This window comes from Anabrus simplex, chromosome 1, assembly GCF_040414725.1.
Source record: "Anabrus simplex isolate iqAnaSimp1 chromosome 1, ASM4041472v1, whole genome shotgun sequence".
Classification (NCBI taxonomy): Eukaryota; Metazoa; Arthropoda; class Insecta; order Orthoptera; family Tettigoniidae; genus Anabrus; species Anabrus simplex.
Window position 1 is genome coordinate 1,300,695,710 of NC_090265.1, and position 21,947 is coordinate 1,300,717,656.

At 36.1% G+C, this 21,947-nt stretch overlaps 1 protein-coding gene across 3 annotated transcripts in view; it reads right to left on the bottom strand.

Annotated features, from left to right (window-relative positions):
• Positions 1-802: 802 nt before the first annotated feature.
• Positions 803-21,947, bottom strand: part of c12.2 (von Willebrand factor A domain-containing protein c12.2) — a 753,464-nt gene continuing 732,319 nt past the window's right edge. For all 3 annotated transcript variants that reach the window (XM_067137710.2, XM_067137711.2, XM_067137712.2), the window contains exons 32-33: positions 2,200-2,438; positions 803-1,665 (exon numbers count right to left, since the gene is read on the bottom strand). In XM_067137710.2, coding sequence (XP_066993811.2) covers positions 1,557-1,665; positions 2,200-2,438 — 348 coding nt within the window. In that variant the 3' untranslated portion in view covers positions 803-1,556. The remainder of the gene's footprint in view (positions 1,666-2,199; positions 2,439-21,947) is intronic.

Sequence of the window (21,947 nt, forward strand, 5' to 3'; positions counted from 1 at the left end):
TACATAAACTAGCTGTAAAAACAAATAAGCATTGGAAGGTGGTATTCTTCCTTCAACCCTAAATTTAGTTCTTCGAGTTTGTTACAACCAAAGCAGGGAAATCTCATTCTATCTGGGAAACTGTTCTTTCTCCAGCTATAAAAGACTTATTTGATTGTAACACGTGCTTATTGTGCTACATTTGATATAAACATGATAACATTCCTGATGATATTCTGTTTTGTAGAATTTTGCCAAGCTGCACAACTGCTGGGTGTTTGTGTTCATGTTAATATACATCTCTTCATCTACAGACAACACACCACATCACCAACCACCACAGAAACAAGCAATAGTGAATACATTCTTCCATACTGAGTAGGTGTCAGGAAGGCAATCTGGCCTTATGTATGACATACTTCGCACTTGTGAGCCCACCAGGGTGTGCAAAAAGTGGTGGAAGAAGATCTACACCTTTCTTTGCTTACTGCTGGAATAACAGTACAAATTAATGATTTCTGTGCGACTGGCACTGCAAGTGACTGGCTCCTTCACAGCTCAGTGCTGAGTCCGTGGCTGGCAATACTGTGAGCTACCTGCAACTGCTCACATGTTGCTGATGTAGTTGTGTAACACCATGTTCATCAACAATAGCGTTACACTGACTGAATATTGAAGTATGCTCTGTTTCTTCTGCTGCCACTTTCCTCTACTAGACTGCATTACTGTTGAAAGAATTATAAAGATATATACTTGGAAAATGTATAAAAAGTAATTTGTGAATGATGAGTATAACACCTAATACACAATAAAAAGGAAATACTAAACTTTGCATACAAAATTTATTACTGTATTTATTGAATATATTGTAATTATTGCAATGACCAGCATGCAAATATTTGGTTTAACAATTTAATTACATCAGCATTTGGTTGCCTAAAGGAACAGGAAAAAAATCTATATTTGTTGTAGATTTATTAATTAATAACACCATGTTTGTTGACACTAGTGTCCAAGAGGTTATAAATTCATCTTACCAACTATTCACATTTTTCTCAAATTTTTCCAAGACATATTTATGAAAAATCACATAATACTTATACAACATTTCTGTAATGAAAACCTTTTACTATTAACATTTAAAGAGAGAGAGAAAAAAACAGCAAACAACTGTCACCTCAAGAGCATAATATTATGAATTCATAAATGTGTGAAACATTTTCTTTCAAGAATTATCCTGAGGTCAGAGTTTCTATTTCTTCTGTTTCAAAGAATTTGTTAAATTTGTGGACTAAGTGTTGATCATAAAACTTTTATCTTTCTGGTTAGCCATTGTTACTGCAAAGTTTAGGACCATGATTGGCTGCTCTCTCTCTATTCCATTAAATCATCTGAACACACAGGAATGCGTGTGAAGAGCACATCAACAAATGCACCATTGAGCAGGACCTTTATCATATGGAGAGACAGCTATAACACAGTGCTATTTCTCCATAATACTATGCTCTTGTTTCAGAAATCTCTATATACAATTTATTACCTTTAAAAATAAGACCTATAGCGAAATTCTATCATGGTCACCGAGTGCTCAGGACAGAAGCTGCAAAAATTTGTTGGAGAATTTGAGGTATATTCTTTAAGTCTAAGCACATAAATGCTCTCCCAGCTGGAAGTTTCTTTGTAAGCCTGTCAAAACAGAAAACCATACATCAAATATTGTTTTAAAAAAACATAACTTACTGAGAGGGACAGAAAAATATAGCCTATGTTATGTAACATTTAACTCCAATGATTCATTTATCATCATATTTTATACGTCCATCCATCACAATATATGCAAGTTTTCTTGTCACCATTAATAGAAAATGACTCAGGTTGCTCAGTACTTAGAAGCAAAATTACAATTTCTTCTTACAGTGTTTGTCATGATACAGATTGCTTAAAAGCATTTTTTATTAAATTTCTCAAACACTGTATCAATTTCAACTCTCATTAACTGAGGTAGTGGTGGAGTCAAAAAAAATTTTAAAAAGGAAGAAAAAAGACAACATTACCCCAAAAGGATAATTTTTTTTTTTTTTTTTTTTTTTTTTTTAAGCAGTGCAATGTACACCAGTAAATAGTCTGTGTTCTCATTTTGTCTTCTTCCCCTTCTGCTCTTCTTTGCTGAATAATCAACACAAATTATTACAATTGTAAATAAAGGAAATTAGGACTCACCTGTCTGCTTGATCTCCCAACGAGCCAATGAAGATAGAATATGCATTGACCTCTGGATCTGATGTCAAGATTTTAGCAAAGTTCTCAGGGGCAATTCCATAACGCTCAAGATTGGCATCAGAGAGTACTATGACGATAGCTTCATCACAATCCTCTCGACTCAGAGTAGTGATGGCATGACGAGTTGCAGCCAATGTGTGATCACCAGACATGCAGAACTGGGAGTGTGCATGCATTGTCTACAACATACCAATAATACTTACTTGACAAGTGATTTACATGGGAGAAAAGCATGGCTGAGATTGGTTTGAATTCTACAAGGGTTTCTAAAGCTTAGGTACTGTCAAACAAGGTGATTTTGGATAGATAAGTGGTTTCAGACAGTATGGTAGATTTGTCTTTCTTCATTGTATAGCATCAATGACTGCCCTCCTGATGAATCTGGGAAGAAGAAATGAAGTAATCAGGGGATGAGGAAAAATGGATACAGAATAAGTGGATTTGAAAATGGCAGTGCATGAGGATTAGAAGATGGTCCCTGTTGTCTTTTTTTTTCTTTTTTTTTTCAGGTTTAACCTTGTTTTCTCTTTCTGTCGCTTCCACTTCCTACGCTGAGTTATCTTATTATGTACTCCTTTGTTTATGTTCCTATCATTAGTTATGGTATTATTATGTACTGTACAAATAGAAAATATCAAGGCATCAGTTATCATTCACCTAACTGGCTTAAAAACTGGCACTGCTCTCAAATATGAACCAATTAAGCAAATGAAAGAGTTTTATTATTTAGATTCAATCCTCTTTAACCTAACGAGTTGTAATTAGTGCAAAAATTTATTATTTTAGTATGTACTTTGCCAATGGAAAAGAAAAGTGGTTCTCCAAATGATCACACACATCAACACTCCAGAGGGCCAAGAAAAGACAAATGGAAGTAATTTGACAGCAAGACCATATGAATCAAATTAAAAGCTAGGAATGGGAATGCAAAATGACAAATACGTGAGGTTCATTCTCTGCCTTCATGACACAGATAAGTTCCTCCTTGTCAATCCCAGTTCCTTAAGTGAGGAAAGATTCTTCCTTAGACCCCAATAACCAGCTGACTTCTGAGCCTGGAGTCCAACAGTTATCAGTGGAACTACTGTAGATATGAAAGCGAGCCCTCTTGGGAATATGCAGGTAGTTCAATGACCACATAACCATCTAGTTAAAAAGCGGCTAGACAAGACAATATTTCTACAGGGTGTGCACAAAGTCCATATACCCTGTGTTAAATTAAACTCAAACTGACAGGATATAAAAGTACATATACTCATTATTTATTTCTACTTACATCTTAGGAATCTAAAACAACTATATGTATCCCTCCATTGTCTCTGCACAGCTCAATACGCTGTCATGTTCTGATGCTCATATTAAGCAACATACTTGGCAACACTGTCTGGAAAGCTTCGTGCACCGCATTTTTTAGATCATCAATTCCAACATAGCGCTGCTTCCTCACCTGTTCCTTGATGTAACTCCAGAATGCATTACCGGGTGTTGTTAGATCAGGGTTCCTAGGTGGCCATGGAAAAGGAGCTGGATCACTGTTTTATCCTCAACCTATCCAGCGATTCCCAAAGACTGCATTCAGACATTGCCAAACAGCCACTGCAAAGTGAGCCAGTGCCCCCATCATGTTGAAACCAAATGCCTAAGATTCCTGCATTTTACAGCTGCAGGATGAGCCAGCCATTAATCATGTGGAGGTAACGATCAAAAAAATATGGGCCGAACAGATGCATTTGTGTCATTAGACCATGACGTGAGGTATGTTTCACTCGATTTATTGAAAAAGTATGGATTTTCTTTTCCCCAAAAGTAAACTTTGCAACTACCAGGAGCTGCGATAAATTGCACATTCATCAGTGAACATGACTTCTGCCTTCTGTGCCATTGTTTGGAATTGTTGTAGCATCTGACCACAAGCATCAAAACGTCTCTCCAAATCATCATCTGATAATTCACTGACACTCAATAGATGCCAACACCTCACTTTCAGATCCACTTTGATGTGTTTCCTCATGGTTGATTTCAGAATCCCCAACTCTGATGCACATTCCCGTATGGATTTGACCGGAGATTGTTCGATAGATTTTTCCATGTCAGCACAAACTTAAAGTCTGGTGGATGGTCTTTCACTTCTCAGCACGTCGCGAACACTGTCCATTAAAAAGGCTTTCTATTCCCACGCTAACAAGGTCTTCTTTGTCAGTGCTGCTTTCATAAACCACGCAACGAAATCATCCCTCATATTTTTAATTGATTTGCTACTAATTTTATGCTCATGAATCCATATAGAGGCCAGCAAACGTTCCTCAATCGTATAATCACTTGTATCAGCCATTCTTTTAATATCTTGGCACCAACTACTGTCAACAATCGAAGTTCATAACAATGAATATCTGACAACAGAAATAAATAAATTATGAGTAGGGGTATAAGGACTTTGTGCACACTCTGTACATTAGCTTAGAACAGTTTGCCCTATAATGTATGAAGTTAAGTCATGATAAACATGTTGATTGGTGGCAAGTACTGTTAACAGTCTTGTAGTTGCCAATTTCATAAATGAAAGAGCAAAAATGAAATGGAAGCACAAGTTCGATCCTTGCTGTTGGCTTTCCTGAGAATGATTTTTCGTGATTTTTTATTTTCAATTCCAGGCAAGTGTCAGGACAGCTCCTATTCATTTGCCAGAGCAATTTCTTTTCAGCTACTTGCCCAATTTCATTCACCATCACATATTTCATCTTCATTAGCTCCTCAACTGAGGTTGACATCGCGAGGGGCATCCTGCCATATAAATGCACAATATAAATTCCTCTCACCTCATCCCCGACCCTGTTTCAAGAAATGGGACTAACGGCTTAAGTTAACCTTTGTCAGATCATATCATGGAGTGTCACTTTTGCCATTCTTCCAGAGCAAAAATGATGAAACAATATTTACTTTATCTTCAAACCTCTTCAAAGTTGGGTTTCTACTCTTAAACAAGGTATGTGGTTAATTTGGGTATATTTTCATCATCTTAGTAAATTTTCTGAAATTTTGCATGTATTTTTTTCATTTTCCAATTTTTTTGCTGCATACGACCATGAATTACCACCACTCACGAAGGATTAATATGGTTTTTCCTCTTTTTTCTGTCCACACTAATTATAAACCTTTCCTTTTGTTTTTTAGTGAAAAATGATGGAAATGTGCTTAATTCAAATTATTGACTTAATTAAGAGTACTGTACTTGGTTATATTGTCTCTTTTTTTCAAGGTAATTCCACACTCTGAAAGAATATTATGAAGAGTGGTAAAACGCTGCAAAACATTTTGCTGAGCACAAAAATTCAGCACAATACAGAAATGCTGTGATGGACATGACAGAAAGGTCCAAGATGGTATAGAGGATTGACAGCAAACTACAGGAAGAGTTTCAGAATGATAAACAGTATTGGAGGGATGTTCTGAAGTGAGTCGTCGCTGTGTTCAAGTCACTGGGTTGTCATGGTTTACAACAATTGTGCGTTTCTAATGAAGGTTTCAGTTCATATTCTTTTGAGAACTTCATAAGTTCACTGGAGCTCATAGCAGAATTCGATCCCTTCCTTTCTGAGTACATACAGCAGTACAGGTCCAAAGGAAGTGGTAGTATGTCATATTTGTCAACTAAAATATGTGAGGGGTTTGCTTTTAACACTGCTGATCGAATAAAGGATTGTAAAAGAGATTAAGACTGCAAGGTATTTTTCAATAATTGTTGATTCTATGGCAGACTTATCCCATGTAGAGCAATTTCTTCACTGGCCACAAAGCTTCGGACTTAGCAAAGTATGTTGTTAAAGCACTGCAAAACCTTCAAACTAATATTGCCAGTTGCATTGTCTTATGCCAATGTATCTTACATGTCCCTCAAGTCAGATGCTCAGGGTGTAACATTCGTGAATACCCATAAATAATAATAAAATATCATCAATAAAATATATAAATAAATAACTGAATGAATAAAATTGAAATAAATAGAATTAATAAAAATATTTAATTGAAATGTCCGTAGTATGGGCGCCAGAGTTCACCAGAATGGATCCCTCGAATTTTGATAGAGCATGATAATTCTTTATATCCCAGGGCGTGTACACAATGCTGCGTACTGGTACATCTGCTGCAGGCCTTATCTAACCTCCCGAAAACGACTAAATAGGTAGGAACTGCACCTAGGTTCATCAATAACTCCACTGATTCTAAAATAGCTAACTATATTCTTAACAAAATCCGTGCATGAGCACCTCATCAACACACAAAATTATACATATAATACACACACAAAAGATTGCTGGAAGACTCCATACTTACAACAACAACAATAATGAAAACAGTGGGAAAACGAAAGCGAGAACTAAGCTACCATTTGTAGATAGTCCGATGAACAATGTACATATACGTGGATAAATACCCTTCACTGCCTCTGTATCAATACGACTTGTTAATTCCCATAATCGGCAGTTATAACATCACACAGATACTGTACCATGTAATACTGTGTTCACAGTCTTAAACACTTGTTGTAAAGGTATATACATTTGAGTAACACATGCATTTCGATCCTGAACATAAATTATGGAAAGTCTGAGTTAGCTTTCACCAACATATAATGTCAAGCCACCACAAGTGCTTCAATACTTAATGCGTAAACACTCCACAATTTGTCGATCAGCCACTTTCCACGAACATAACAAGACTACGTTCCACGAACGTTTGAAGTCCAGTTCATTGTAGCCGTGTCACTCCAGTACCGTGTATCAGCACTATTTCCTTCCCGTACATTCTGTCCGCACTACTTCCTTCTCGTACAGCGTCAGCACTCCTTCTTGTCCATACCGAGAGTCTATTGTAGTTCTAGTAGTTCCTTTCCGCTGTGATGTCGAAGTATATAAAGACTTCGGCATTCCCCTTCCTCTCACATGATACGTCTGGATTAGTCCTTGCCAGCCAATCATGATAGATCCTCTTGTCAAGACCATGCCCTGAACTACTTCTTGGTCTCAAGACATAAACAAACTCTCTGGTGTTTTACATGAGTCATAGAACTTTCCTAGTACAACAACAAGCTCAACTCATCAGACTGGGATGCCCGCATGAGTCATACAAATTACCAGAGTCCAAAATAGCAATGTTTTCCCAGTACAAAACAAATTACTCATACCTACATATGTGGATATCTCCCAGCTTACAAATATAAATGACAAAATATACAAATGAAATACTGATAATAATAATAATAATAATAATAATAATAATAATAATAATAATAATAATAATAAATCGAATACTGACAATAATATCTCTCACTTCTACATATAGTGCGAGGGTGTGATATATGTACTATCACAAGGGTAATGATGACATACCTTTATCTTTCATAAAAAAATATCATTGGTGCAATATCACCTATCCTGACACATATATGTAATCATTGCCTCGTACAGGGAGTATTCCCAAATATGTGGAAGTATGGTATCATCATTCCCATTCCTAAGAACAATTCACCTAATTTACTATTGGATTATCACCCTATAATGCTAGAAAGAGAAAGATGTTCCACCTATTCAATACAATAATAAATTATTGCACAAATTAATGTTGCAACATGTTTATTATGTTATGGGACCGGTTTCGACATGTATCCATGTCATCATCAGCCGATACAAAAATGGCAAGAAGTCAACACACAAAAAACATTAAAGGGTAATTGTAACACTTATGACACTTTTCTTGAAGAATTAATAATTGAAGTTTATGTGGCACTTTTCAGTGAAGATAATTTTTTGTAGATATCTTAGGTTCTTGAGCACTCTTGCTGTAGATCTTGAGGTTAAAAAAGGATGCAGCATAATTCACAATTGTTGTTATGCAAGGAATAAAGTTGTTGCTAGGTAACAAATAATATGATTTTTGTTTCTGGTACTTCAAAATGTGGGTAGTGGTATATATAAGAACTCCTAGAATATGTTGTAGGATATGAAACTATCAGTACTGATATGGATTTTATGAGATCTAAGGAAAAGAAAATAAATTAAAAATAAGAAATAAAAAACAGTGAAAAATGGTAAGATAAGTAATACTATGAGGCTCACCTTTATTTAGCCTTGCCATGAAGTATAAGAGGAAGTAAGAACCGAAACTGAACATACGTAGGGGATAGGAGGGGTTTAGAGAGTAAGGGGAGTAGTTTAAGGTAGGTCAGGGGTGTGTTGTGGTAAGGGCAAGTAGTGCAAGAAGGTGTTGTGTATAACATGGAAGATTGATCGCCTACTTGTCAACTTGAAGCTTTTGAAAACTAAGATAAGGAAGTCAAGAAGGATGTTCGGTTTTTCAGACAAATCATTAAGGTTTTGGTTAGGATTAAAATATTGATCAAGGTGTATTAAACAATTTTCAGTGATATCAAGAAGAGGGCCTTTGTTTAGGGTACTGGTAATTTCAATGTCTTGGTCTAACATAGTGAAATGATGTTTTACGTCTTGTATGTGTTGCCCTATTGCTGAAAATTTATTGTATTTTATCGCTTTAACGTGTTCTGAATATCTAATTTTGAAGCTGCGTCCAGTTTGTCCAGTGTAAGAAGAATCACAGCTATTGCATTTTAAATGGTATATGCCAGATCTTGAAAATATATTAGGTCTGTTTAAAGATTTGGAGTTATAAATCACTTCCATGCTTCTATTTTTAGTTCAAAAGGAAATTTTGGAATTATGTTTTTTGAAGATATTGGCAATGCAGTAGACATTTTCACTGAAAGTGAAGGTAGAGTAAGCTGCTGGTTTAGGATTGTCATTTGATAGCATTGTATTTGTTCGATGTTTAAATTTATTCATTATTCGTTCAGTAAAAAATCTGCTGTAACCATTAAATTTAGCGATGGAACGTATGATATTAAGTTCTTTATTTAAATTATCTTTAGATAAAAGTATTTTGAAAGCGCAGTTAACCATACTTTTGTAAGTGGCACATTTATGTGATTGTGGGTGTGAGGAATCTTGTCTTATGATAGTAGCTGTTTGTGTGGGTTTCCTGTAAATCATATAAGATAAAGAATAAGGTAATCTGCTAATTGTTATATCTAGAAAACTGATTGATCTGTTGGATTCAATTTCAAGGGTAAATTTAATATGAGGATCAATGAGATTATTAAGAGTAGAGGATGCATTCATCTAGAATTACCAATGTGTCAACCACATATCTTGCCCAGAAAAGTATATTCTTGATATTATCATTGTTATCAATAAAAGTGTGTTTCAGAAAATCTAAGTATATCTCTGCCAAGATCCCCGATGCTGGTGATCCCATTGGCAAGCCATCTTGTTGGTATATTATATTGTCAAATGTAAAAAAGTTGTTATTGACTACCAATTTTAAGACAGTCATGAAATCAAGAATCTCAAATTTACTCAGGTGACTGTATGTATTCAGGTTTCTTTCAATAATGGGAAATGAGTTTTTGGTATTAATGCTAGGGTACATACTGACAATATCAAAAGAATGTAAAGAATGGTGTGGCTGAATTTCATTGTTGTTCAGTTTTTCAATTAGCTCAATAGTGCTTTTAATAGACTTTTTTGATAAAATATTATAACTATTCTTTAGAAATTTCTGAATGAATTGGGCTAATTTGTATAGCGGTCTGGCTCTGTAATTAATGATCGGGTGAATGGGGACATCATTATTGAACATGAATCCAGGTCTGCCAACTGCAAAAGCTTTCCCTAACATCCACAAGGCAGAACACGTTAAAGCGATAAAATACAATAAATTTTCAGCAATAGGGCAACACATACAAGACGTAAAACATCATTTCACTACGTTAGACCAAGACACTGAAATTATCAGTACCCTAAACAAAGGCCCTCTTCTTGTTATCACTGAAAATTGTTTAATACACCTTGATCAATATTTTAATCCTAACCAAAACCTTAATGATTTGTCTGAAAAACCCGAACATCCTTCTTGACTTCCTTATCTTAGTTTTCAAAAGCTTCAAGTTGACAAGTAGGCGATCAATCTTCCATGTTATACACAACACCTTCTTGCACTACTTGCCCTTACCACAACACACCCCTGACCTACCTTAAACTACTCCCCTTACTCTCTAAACCCCTCCTATCCCCTACGTATGTTCAGTTTCGGTTCTTACTTCCTCTTATACTTCATGGCAAGGCTAAATAAAGGTGAGCCTCATAGTATTACTTATCTTACCATTTTCACTGTTTTTTATTTCTTATTTTTAATTTATTTTCTTTTCCTTAGATCTCATAAAATCCATATCAGTACTGATAGTTTCATATCCTACAACATATTCTAGGAGTTTTTATATATACCACTACCCACATTTTGAAGTACCAGAAACAAAAATCATATCATTTGTTACCTAGCAACAAGTTTATTCCTTGCACAACAACAATTGTGAATTATGCTGCATCCTTTTTTAACCTCAAGATCTACAGCAAGAGTGCTCAAGAACCTAAGATATCTACAAAAAATTATCTTCACTGAAAAGTGCCACATAAACTTCAATTATTAATTCTTCAAGAAAAGTGTCATAAGTGTTACAATTACCCTTTAATGTTTTTTGTGTGTTGACTTCTTGCCATTTAAGTATCGGCTGATGATGACATGGATGTATGTCAAAACCGGTCCCATAACAAATTAAACATGTTACAACATTAATTTGTGCAACAATTTATTACTGTATTGAATAGGTGGAATATCTTTCTCTTTCTAGCATTGTAATTATTAGTTCAATACGGATCAGTGATGAAGTTTTTAACTTTATCACCCTATATCCATTCTCCCACCCCTTTCCAAAGTACCAGAACGCTTGGTACACGAACAAGTCCTTGTTTACCAGACTAACTACTCACTGCTTGACTCTTACCAATCTGGTTTCAAGAAATGACACAGCACGACGACTGCTTTACTGAAAGTAACTGATGATATCCGACACACAATGGATGCAAATACAAAGTATGTTACAAGTGTTATGTTTTTAATATCTACCTATTCAATACAAAGAGATCTTTTTTAGAAATTAAATATTATTATAAAACGTTAAGGGACATGTTTTGCCCATATTAAGGGCATCATCAGCCTCAAACTCAAACCTGTATGGTGAAAAATCAGGATCCTGATTGTTCTTACAAGTCATAAAAAGAGGATATCAATGTAGGTGTTTGTCTAAACATAAAAATTATTAGAATGTCCTTGGTTAAAATCATAGTATCAAGCTGCATCTCATAAGTTCACATGATTATAAAGTATAATAAAGTATAATAAAGTATAAGGACATTCTAATAATTTTTATGTTGAGACAAACGCCTACATTGATATCCTCTTTTTATGACTTGTACCGGGCGAGTTGGCCGTGCACGTAGATGCGCGCGGCTGTGAGCTTGCATCCGGGAGATAGTAGGTTCGAATCCCACTATCAGCAGCCCTGAAAATGGTTTTCCGTGGTTTCCCATTTTCACACCAGGCAAATGCTGGGGCTGTAGCTTAATTAAGGCCATGGCTGCTTCCTTCCAACTCCTAGTCCTTTCCTATCCCATCGTCGCCATAAGACCTATCTGTGTCGGTGCGATGTAAAGCCCCTAGCAAAAAAAAAAAAAAAAAAAATATGACTTGTAAGAACAATCAGGATACTGATTTTTCACCACACAGGTTTGAGTTTGAGGCTGATGATGCCCTTAATATGGGCGAAACATGTCCCTTAACATTTTATAATAATATTTAATTTCATAACGTGTAACACAATGGACGCTCGACAAGTGACTGTACCAGTTTTATTTGATTTTTCTAGTGTTTTTGATACTGTTGTTCCTCAACTGCTAACTTTTGAAATTGGATTCATTAAATTTCAGCAAGATAGTAGTAAACATTTTCAGTTCGTACCTCAAAAATCGCTGTCAGTGTGTCAACAAATCTGAGTGGCTTAACAAACCCCTTGGCATCACCCAAGGGTCTGTACTTGGACCACTGCTATTTGCAATTCACATACATGATGTTGCCAAATCGATTATACACTGCAAGTATTATCTTTATGCTGATGACCTGCAGATCTACTACCACTCAAGAACTGATAAAATTCAGAGTCCTGTATGATAAGTTAACACAGATTTAAGTCTCAGAAGTAATTATGCTATTTTGCTTTACGTCGCACTGACACAGATAGGTCTTATCGCAATGATGGGACGGGAAAGGCCTAGGAATGGGAAGGAAGCGGCCGTAGCCTTAATTAAGGTACAGCCCCAGCATTTGCCTGGTGTGAAAATGGGAAACCACAGAAAACCATCTTCAGGCCTGCTGACAGTGGGATTTGAACCCACTATCTCCCGGATGCGAGCTCTCAGCTACACGCTCCTAACCGCATGGTCAACTCGCCCGGTAGAAGTAATTATGCATCAAGTAACAATCGCAAAATGAATTCTCTTAAAACGTAAGCAATAATATTCGGCACTTCGAAAAACCTACACATCTTAAAATAATATGATATCCTGCAGCATTAAACAATACCATTATTCCATATAGTGAAATGAAATGAAAAGGTGTATGTATGGCTTTTAGTGCTGGGAGGTGTCCGAGGACTTCAGCTCGTCAGGTGCAGGTCTTTTGATCTGACTCCCGTAGGCGACCTGCACGTCGTGATGAGGATGAAATGATGATGAGGACAACACATACACCAAATCCCCGTGCCAGGGGTATTAACCAATTATGGTTAGAATTCCCAACCCTGCTGGGAATCGAACCCGGGACCCCTGTGACCAAAGGCCAGTATGCTAATCATTTAGCCATGGAACCAGACATTCTATATAGTGAAACAGTTATGAATCTTGTTGTGGCTATAAGCGAAACAAACCGGTCGCAACATGTGACGAATTTGCTCCAAATTGATAATATCAAAGCCTGCAATACCTAAAGCGGTTTAAAAATATATTTTCTTGGTCCCTGAAAATAAAAGCTTATTCAGTCACTTTTGTTTCCAATTCTCAAATACTGCAATACAGTTTGTATTGATATCAATAATGAGCAAAGCATGAAAGTGCAACGTGCCCAAAATGCATATATAAGGTACCGGTATGCATTTGTACTGTGATACAAATATTCTGGACTTACTTGCATATCCCTGGTACTTCATTCTAAAACTACTTTCTTCCAATCTTGTTCTTTACATATTGGCTGCCATTTTAGTCAATCACCTGACTCTCCTGGTCCCCTGACGTCAGTTCTATTTCTCATAATTTCCAGAACAAATTTACATTCATATCAATACATGCCACCAGCCTAACCTAGGAGGCTGAACGAGAGCCCGTTCCCTGCTAGATGTGCAAGCACATTATATTGGACAGAGCTGGTTCTCTGCTCCATCTACTGCAATTATTTTCAAGGTGAGACATAGAGAGCAAATAATGTAATATAGCTTCTCTTATTATTCTATTCTTTGGTTGCTGATGGAGTTGGAGGAGTCATCGACTTACAGGCCACTATTTTTCATTCTGTGTCAACAGGCTACAGACTTTTGAACTTCTCTAGGGCTCACAGTGTCATTCAGTGCATTCAAACTGTTCTGACCTTTAATGTCTATTCCGGAAATCCTTGTGTGTTTTGGACTCACTGCTTCGTGCATCGAACAACAAAATTTTCTGGTCATGTCTCTTGGGTTTCTAACTTCCTCCATTCCCCAGCATATCCTATATCTTGCTACATTTTTTTTTGTATCATTCACAATATAGATTCTTAAGATATTTTGTGTAAGAATTTAACAACTTTAGCTTCTACTTCATTATCTGTCTAGGAATTTTCAGTGAATTTGATTGCTGATCATGATAAATTACCTTATTTCCTTGCCTAAGGTATTATTATTTATTTATTTATTTATTTATTTATTTATTTATTATCCAAATATATTCCCCTGGCATATTAGTGTTTGCAAACATTTCCAGCATAGATGTATGCACATGTATGAGCCTACCTCAACTTCTTTTACTAAAGTTGTTTTTACCACCCCTTTTTCGTGTAAGTTATCTTAAACTCGCATTGGAAATTATTCCTGTAATTGTTAGTTGTTATCTCCCACTGGTCGTAAATGTATACAGTATATTTATTGAAGTAAAAGTAACTGTTATTACTGAAACTATCACTTTCTTTAACTACATTTATCGTTTCCATTCTCTACATTCCCGGAAGCCTCTGGCCTTATGATTTTCCACTGCATATGCTTGCAATAATAACTGTTTCTATATTATTATTATTATTATTATTATTATTATTATTATTATTATTCCTGCTCTCTTAACCCGTTCTCAATTATCAAACTCGGACTCATCCAATGACCCGTATCACATTGGACATGCATCTATGTGCCCATGTAACCCCCTACTATAGACAGTTATCTTGATTACGATCGAATGACAAACGTAGACTCCAAACGACTATTTTGGTGTATCAAGTGATTTCTGAAAACACTCCTCCTTACCTGTCCGTCAGATTTTGTTACCTTAATTCACTACACCTGCTCAATACCTGGTCAGGCTGTAGGCTAGAAATTCCTGTACACTGAATCGCAACCTACAACAGATCATTCACGATCACTGCCACGAGCTGGTGGAATGAATTCCCCAATGACATCAGGGACACTAAGTTAAAGTTTAAAATCCTCTACCAGCGTCATCTTATAAGCACTTCCAGTCTTTCTTGAGTGTGAATGAGAGTGAATATAGTTGTTTATTGTAACGCGTTGAAGAATGCAGTTGTAGTTTATACTTCAGGTTGTAAAGATTTAATATGTTTAAATTAGGTTATTTCAGTTTTTATACTGCTAATATATATTAAAATGTAAATTGCTGAAATTGTTAAACTGTAAAATAATAAAAATTATGTTGTAAATTAGGTACTCATTTAATACATTTTGTTAAGTGTAAGAAACGACCAGGTGCTCTAACTTCAGCACAAAGTTCCTTTAATAATCATAATAATAATAAGAATGTCAGGAAAATACACATGACTACAAGCTAGAATTAAGGGAGTCAACCCTTTGGCTGAGTAGATACCGTGTTCTGAACATTCCTTAAATATTGTTGGCAAGAATGCTGCAGAATTCTGTGAACAGGCTTGTTTATCAATGTGTTTCATTAATTTTAAATTCATTTTACAATGTATTCGTAATGTCACTTAACTTACTCGTTTGTGGTTTTTTTGGCAGGTAGTTTCATTTTTCGGACTTCTTCATGCACTCTACAATTTTTTTTATTTACTTTTGTTTGCAAGTACTGAACAGTGAAAATATTTTAAAAGAAGCTTGAATGAGGACAAAGACAAAGGAAACCTTGATTCTCCATTTTCGGACGGACCACAAAAAAAAAAGAGCATACAACACGGGAAAATGGAAAATCTGGGAATGAATGAAAACCATCAACAATTTGGCTAACATCACAAAAATGAAATATGTATAATTATAATCTTACAAACACTCTTACACCAAACCAAACTAGAGCCCCAGTGGGCCTGCCAAGCGACTGTTGCTCAGCCCAAATGCCTGCGGATTATGAGGTGACGCATGGTGAGTGTGACGAATCCTCTCGGCCGTTATTCTTTGCTCTCTAGACCGAGGTTGCTATCTCACCATTAGATAGTTCCTCAATTAAAGGTAATCATGTAGGCTGAGTGGATCTGGAACCAGTTTTTATATATACTGAGGTAAAAATGCTGAACTGGCCGGAAATCGAATCTGGACCCTCCGTGTGAGAGGCAGGCAAGTTACTCTGCGGGTCCGGCTTCAAACATTAATTACTGGTACATGAGTACGAGTGGTAAATGATACAAACTTTTAAAATGTAACGTGCACAAATAAAATGACTGCGGTTTTTATGACATTATAACACAAAAACGTAAAATTCCCAGTCTCAAAATAAATCTTGATAAGTTTTATTTTATATTCAGTTTTACTGGGGAAACTTTGTCAGTTTCCCATGAAATCTTCTTTCAGTTCAGTAACTTTGATCAGCCAAACTCTTCGAAAAATCTAATAACGCCAAGCCAAACAACAATCGACCACAAGCACATTAGATACAAAAGTGCCCAACATGATGGCAAAATCCCTTTTTTTCTTAATCTTCCATCGTGATTTGGTCACCGGTATACTGTTCGTAGTCAGTTTCTGGATATCTTGTTCCATGTAAATTAGGCCTACATCAACTTTTAAAGGTTATGTTCAACTGAAGAATATGGTTTCCAAGACCAACTATATTAAGTTGTAGTTGGTCTTGATTCAATGCTGTCCATCACTAATCACAATTAAACTGCAAAGAGAAAAAATATCAGAACTTCAGAAATGACTGTTATTCGTGACCTTGAGCTCAGCTGGAAAGCGCGCTTGCTGCGCAAGTCAGTACGAGTGGGAAATGATAGAAACTTTTTATATGTAACAAATAAAATGACTGCGGTTTTTATGATATTTTAACACAAAAACGTAAAATTCCCAGTCTTAGAAGCAAAACAGTAATAGGCAATCCCAAGACCTCCCATGTATGTATGTAAGGTGAAACATCTGTTCTGGTCTTGATAACATAATCGATTACACAAAATCAACTTCACGGTCTGTATCGCACTTTCTCTCAAAGCATTGATACTTTGTTAATATATTAATTTTTCATCTAAACAGTGTTATGTGGCTGAAGATGTTAATAATATACGAAACATGTATCACTTTTAACCAATAAGTTGCCTTAAGCAACTAATGTATCGACAAGGTGAAGAAAAAAAAAAAAAAAAAACTTAGTTTTGAACATAATTGTATACGATAATATTAAAATACTAGATTTGTGTTAAGAAGAAGCAGTTTCAACTCCTGCCTGAAAGCCCAGCGACTATACAATGCCCTGAGGTTCCACTGTACTGTTGTCAAGATTTTGTCAGCAACGAGATGGTCGGCTTGTCACGAATCCTGTCATGCTCCTAAGATATTCTTGGACAGCAATGAAAGCAGCTCTTACTGTGTTTTCAGAAGATGTTGGCCAAAAGCAAATGGTGAGACATGAAGCTGCTCCTCTGCTAAGCAAACTGGAGCAACTGGAAAATGGGGTTATGACTGCTTTTTGGTCAGAAATTTTTGAAAGATTCACTCTGTTTTGAAATTCAACCAATCAGTTAACATTTCACTGGAATCTGTTCCTGGATTCTGTGCAAGACAAGTGTTTAGGTATCTGCTATTATAGCAAATGCAAATAGACTTGACTATACACACATTAGTTATTGAGTGTAACATATATATTAAAAGACTGAAATAGAAAATAATTTTAAGGCAGATTTAATACTGACCTTCATTCTGTTAAAATAAAGCATGGAATACAGAATAACTTTTGCCATTCCTTTTCACAGATGTGACTTCTTGAGAAAACTGGCATTGGGTTGACTGGCTACACTGAGTACGGCAATTATGTTACAAGATGAAACATATAGAAGACACATTTTGAAGATTCCAGACAAGAAAATTGAACTACCGCTGGATGAGATAATTACAGAAAGCATTTTAATGAAACAATTGCTAAAACTACATAATAATTTGGAGTAAAGATGAAAGCATACTTTTCACTTAACAAAATATGCGGTTTCCTGTCTAAGCTTACAAAGTTTTGTGTTGATGAAATTGGACAAGCTAAAAACCTTCAAAGTTATAACCAGGTAATTTAGAAATGCACATAGAAAGTGAATGTACTGACCTTGAATTGCATCTGAAAGGCACTATGAACAAAACCAAATACCACTGAAGCTTTTGTTGTACTTGCAAGAAACAAATTACAGTATATCAGAGAATTATGGTTGCACTCAGAATGCACCTGTCAATAGCACTGTCTAACTGATCAGCAGAGAGTTCGTTTCCTGTCTTAATAATAATAATAATAATAATAATAATAATAATAATAATAATAATAATAATATTGGTTTTACGTTCCACTAATGTCCTTTATGTTTTTGGAGATGCTGAGGTGTCAGAATTTAGTCCTGCAGGAGTTCTCTTTCATGCCAGTAAATCTACAGATACGAGGCTGACGTATTTGAGCACCTTCGAATATCACGAGACTGAGCCAGGATCGAACCTGCCAAGTTGGGATCAGAAGGCCAGCGCCTCAACTGTCTGAACCACTCAGCCCAGCTAAAATGGATTAATGCCACGCAAAGTGAACATGAAACTGTAAACAGGTTTAATTATGATGTCATAATTGATGACTCTGCCAAAAAGAAGTCTTGATGAAATGATTTCTAAATGCTACGTTTCTAGATTAATATTTTTATGTTCAAGATTTCATATTAAAAACACTTACTTTTTTTTCCTTTCTGTGAATAAACCACATTGATCTTATTTGTTTTCTTGTTGTTATTCTGAGGTAAAGGTGACTATTGCATTTCCCTCCAACCCCCTACCTATTCCCAATGCGACGCCATGTAAGTCAATCTTGTTTCTTCCCTCATTCCAATATAGGTTTCCTTTTCACAACAGAAAGATAACTCTAAGGCTTTTAAGCATAAAGTCCACAATATGTTTCTTTTTATTTCCTTTTACGTAATTCCATTACAATTATATTTTTCTGTAATATAAGGTCTAAATTTCACAGGGCAATAAAAAATATACATAAAACTGAAAATGTCGAAAGTCAAAAACAGGGGAGCGGGGGTGGAGAGTCTCTGGCTTAGGGTGCCCCCGTCTGTAAATCCAACCCTGACTATAACATTACCACAAGTTGAATTATGTACTAATTTCTTACAGGAAAGCAATGTCAAACTACCTCACTCCTCATCTTACTTAGCACCCCTCATTTTGATGCCATCACTGGTTTTTGCAGTTTCCCTATAACTACATAACCTCTGATGGTGATTTTTGAGGATCCACAACCTCTCATGAACAGCCTCCGCTTTATAGTAGGGAGCATTATCAGACTGAAACACATAGTGCATCTCTGAACAGGCCTACAGTAGAAAACAGGCTCTAAGTTGATGACCTCACATACATGTATCATTTATATCTCCTTTTAAATTCTGAATTCCAGCAGTGTACAGTTGCAGGTATGAATAAGTTTCCATAACTTGCCATGCAGCAAGGAAGAGGTTTCTGACCTTGTAGGGATGCTGTTTTTAGATGATAGAAATTTAAGACCTGTCCTCAAATAATTCTCAAATAACTTTGTTTTACCTAGACTGTTGTGGACAAACGAGACTGAGAGAAGGTCTCCTCTCTCTGTTAAGTATAACCATGGCAGATGTTCAAGGCAGGGTGATATGATAATATCTAGATTTATTAAGTATAAAATGGACACAAGTATCACAAGCTCAATGAAGTTTAGCACTAAGTGTGTGGTTTAGTCTGTTGTATATTAAATCACCATAGTTAAAAATGGGCAGAATTAAACTCTGTACAAGTAATTTTCTCATATTTAATGAATTTTCTCATATTTAATGGAAGGAGATCTCATAACCTTTTAAGGCAATCCAGGGTAAAGAAAACTTGGTGGCAAATTTTCTTGATGTTGTCTGAGCTGATTATAGTACGCGCACTTTATCTTGAGCCCTAGTTCCCATTCGTTACTATGGAGATCCGGGCTCAAGATAAAGTGCGCGTAGTATACATGTTTATCAAAATTGATATCTAGGTTTCTTACAATATTCTTTACACAATACTTTTGTTTCATGGAAGAGGATTGGAAGAATATCATCATCATCATCATCATCATCATCATCCTTCCAAGTATTGGGCCATGTGTCCCGTTATGGTCTTGCATTTTTCTTTTTGAAAGACTTGAAAGCAATCAAATGTCCTTCCGATGAGTTGCTAGCCTGAAGGAAGTAAGACCATTGATGGGGCTGCCACCTCTCAGCTAATGAACTAGCTGAAATTACAGCATTTCCTCCGTAATTGATGTAATGGTTATACCGCCGTGACTCGATCGACAGTGCCTCATCTGTGGGAACAGGTTTGTTCATCCCGGGAAGGTGAGGTTGGCATTTGGGCAGGAGAGGTTATGTCATCATCATCATCATCATCATCATCATCATCATCATCATCATCATCCTTATCCTTCCAAGTATTGGGCCATGTGGCCTGTTATGGTCTTGCATTTTCTTTCTATCACTTCATTGGACGTCCTATAGATCTCTGTCCTCTTGGTTGATAGCGTAGGATCTCCTTTGGTAGTCTTCCAGATTCCATCCTTTGAACGTGACGTTTCCAGTTTTCTTTGGTAGTTTTCCAGATTCCATCCTTTGAACATGACGTTTCCAGTTTTCTTGGTAATCATAGATGTAACTGATTACTGGTTTCACATTCAGTCCCTTAAGCACATCTTCATTTCTCATACGATCCCATTTTGTATAGTCTGCTGTTCTGTGCACGAAGGTCATTTCACGTGCTGTAATTCTGGAAATGTCTTGAGTTCTTATTGTCCATGCTTCACTGCCGTAGCAAAGGGTTGGTCTGGCTAAAGTGTTATAAAGACGTAAGCAAGTGTGTTTTTGGACAAGAGATGGCTTCATGATATGATTTATGATTCCTGTTGTTCTGGTAAATTTGGTAATTTTTGCAGAGATATCAATTTCCCTTTGGTAAGATAAATTGTATCCCAGATAATTGAATTCATTGACTCTTTCCAAAATTTTATTACCTAAACAGATTTTACTGGGAATAGGGTCCTTTCCCTTAAAGGTCATTATTTTGCTCTTTTGTGGTGAAATGATCATCAAATTTTAAAGAGACATTCTGGAGATTAAATACTGACCACTGAAGATCATCTTCTGATGATGCTACCATCAGCAAAAAGTATGGCATCTAGATGTGTGAGATATCTGTGACTGGGATTGATCCATGACTTTCATGCCTCCATTCCTGCATTATGTTGTTCATATAGATTATGAACAACAAAGGAGAAAGTCCACAACCTTGTCTCACACCTCTGCTGATTGGTTCCCATTCAGTCTGATGATTACAAAGTTTAGTTTCAAATGATAACTTTTGGATCCTATTATGACTGCTTATGATCTGAATAGGTTGACTTTGAGATAATTTTATGTTTTCTAAGACATCATTTAGTTTAGCAATGTCTAGTTAGATGTCTTTCAGATATATATATATTATTGAAGGCCTACATCATACGCAAAGGAAATGGTATTTCAAGTTTTTAAGTATTCTAGTAGGTAATTTAGATATAGTGATAAAAGAAGTGGAGCAAAGGGAGCGAAACACTGCCCTGAATTCTGCCAAGTCAGAGACATACATTCATACTTACAGATACACACTACTGCTGCCCTGTTAGAAATGACTGCAGCCATGTCAGTATACTCGTGGAAAAACTGAGGGCATTTAGCTTAGCTAATAGTATTTCTCTGTCCACACAGTTAAATGGAACAATATCTTTCAGGGTAAACCTTGCGTGTAGGATAGTGTGTAGCTCTGGGCATTGTACACAAACCTCTCATGAACAATTTCCACTTTTTGGCAGGGAGTATAATCAGACTGAAACACATCATGCATCTCTGAACAGGCCCTCTGCTGTAAAAAACAGGTAGCTAGTCAAAATGTCCTATTTCCCTTATACTTTTAAAATATTACGAGATGACGAAGTCCCTTCAGAAAAAGCACTCCCACATTTATCACCCTATCTTCATTTTCTCTT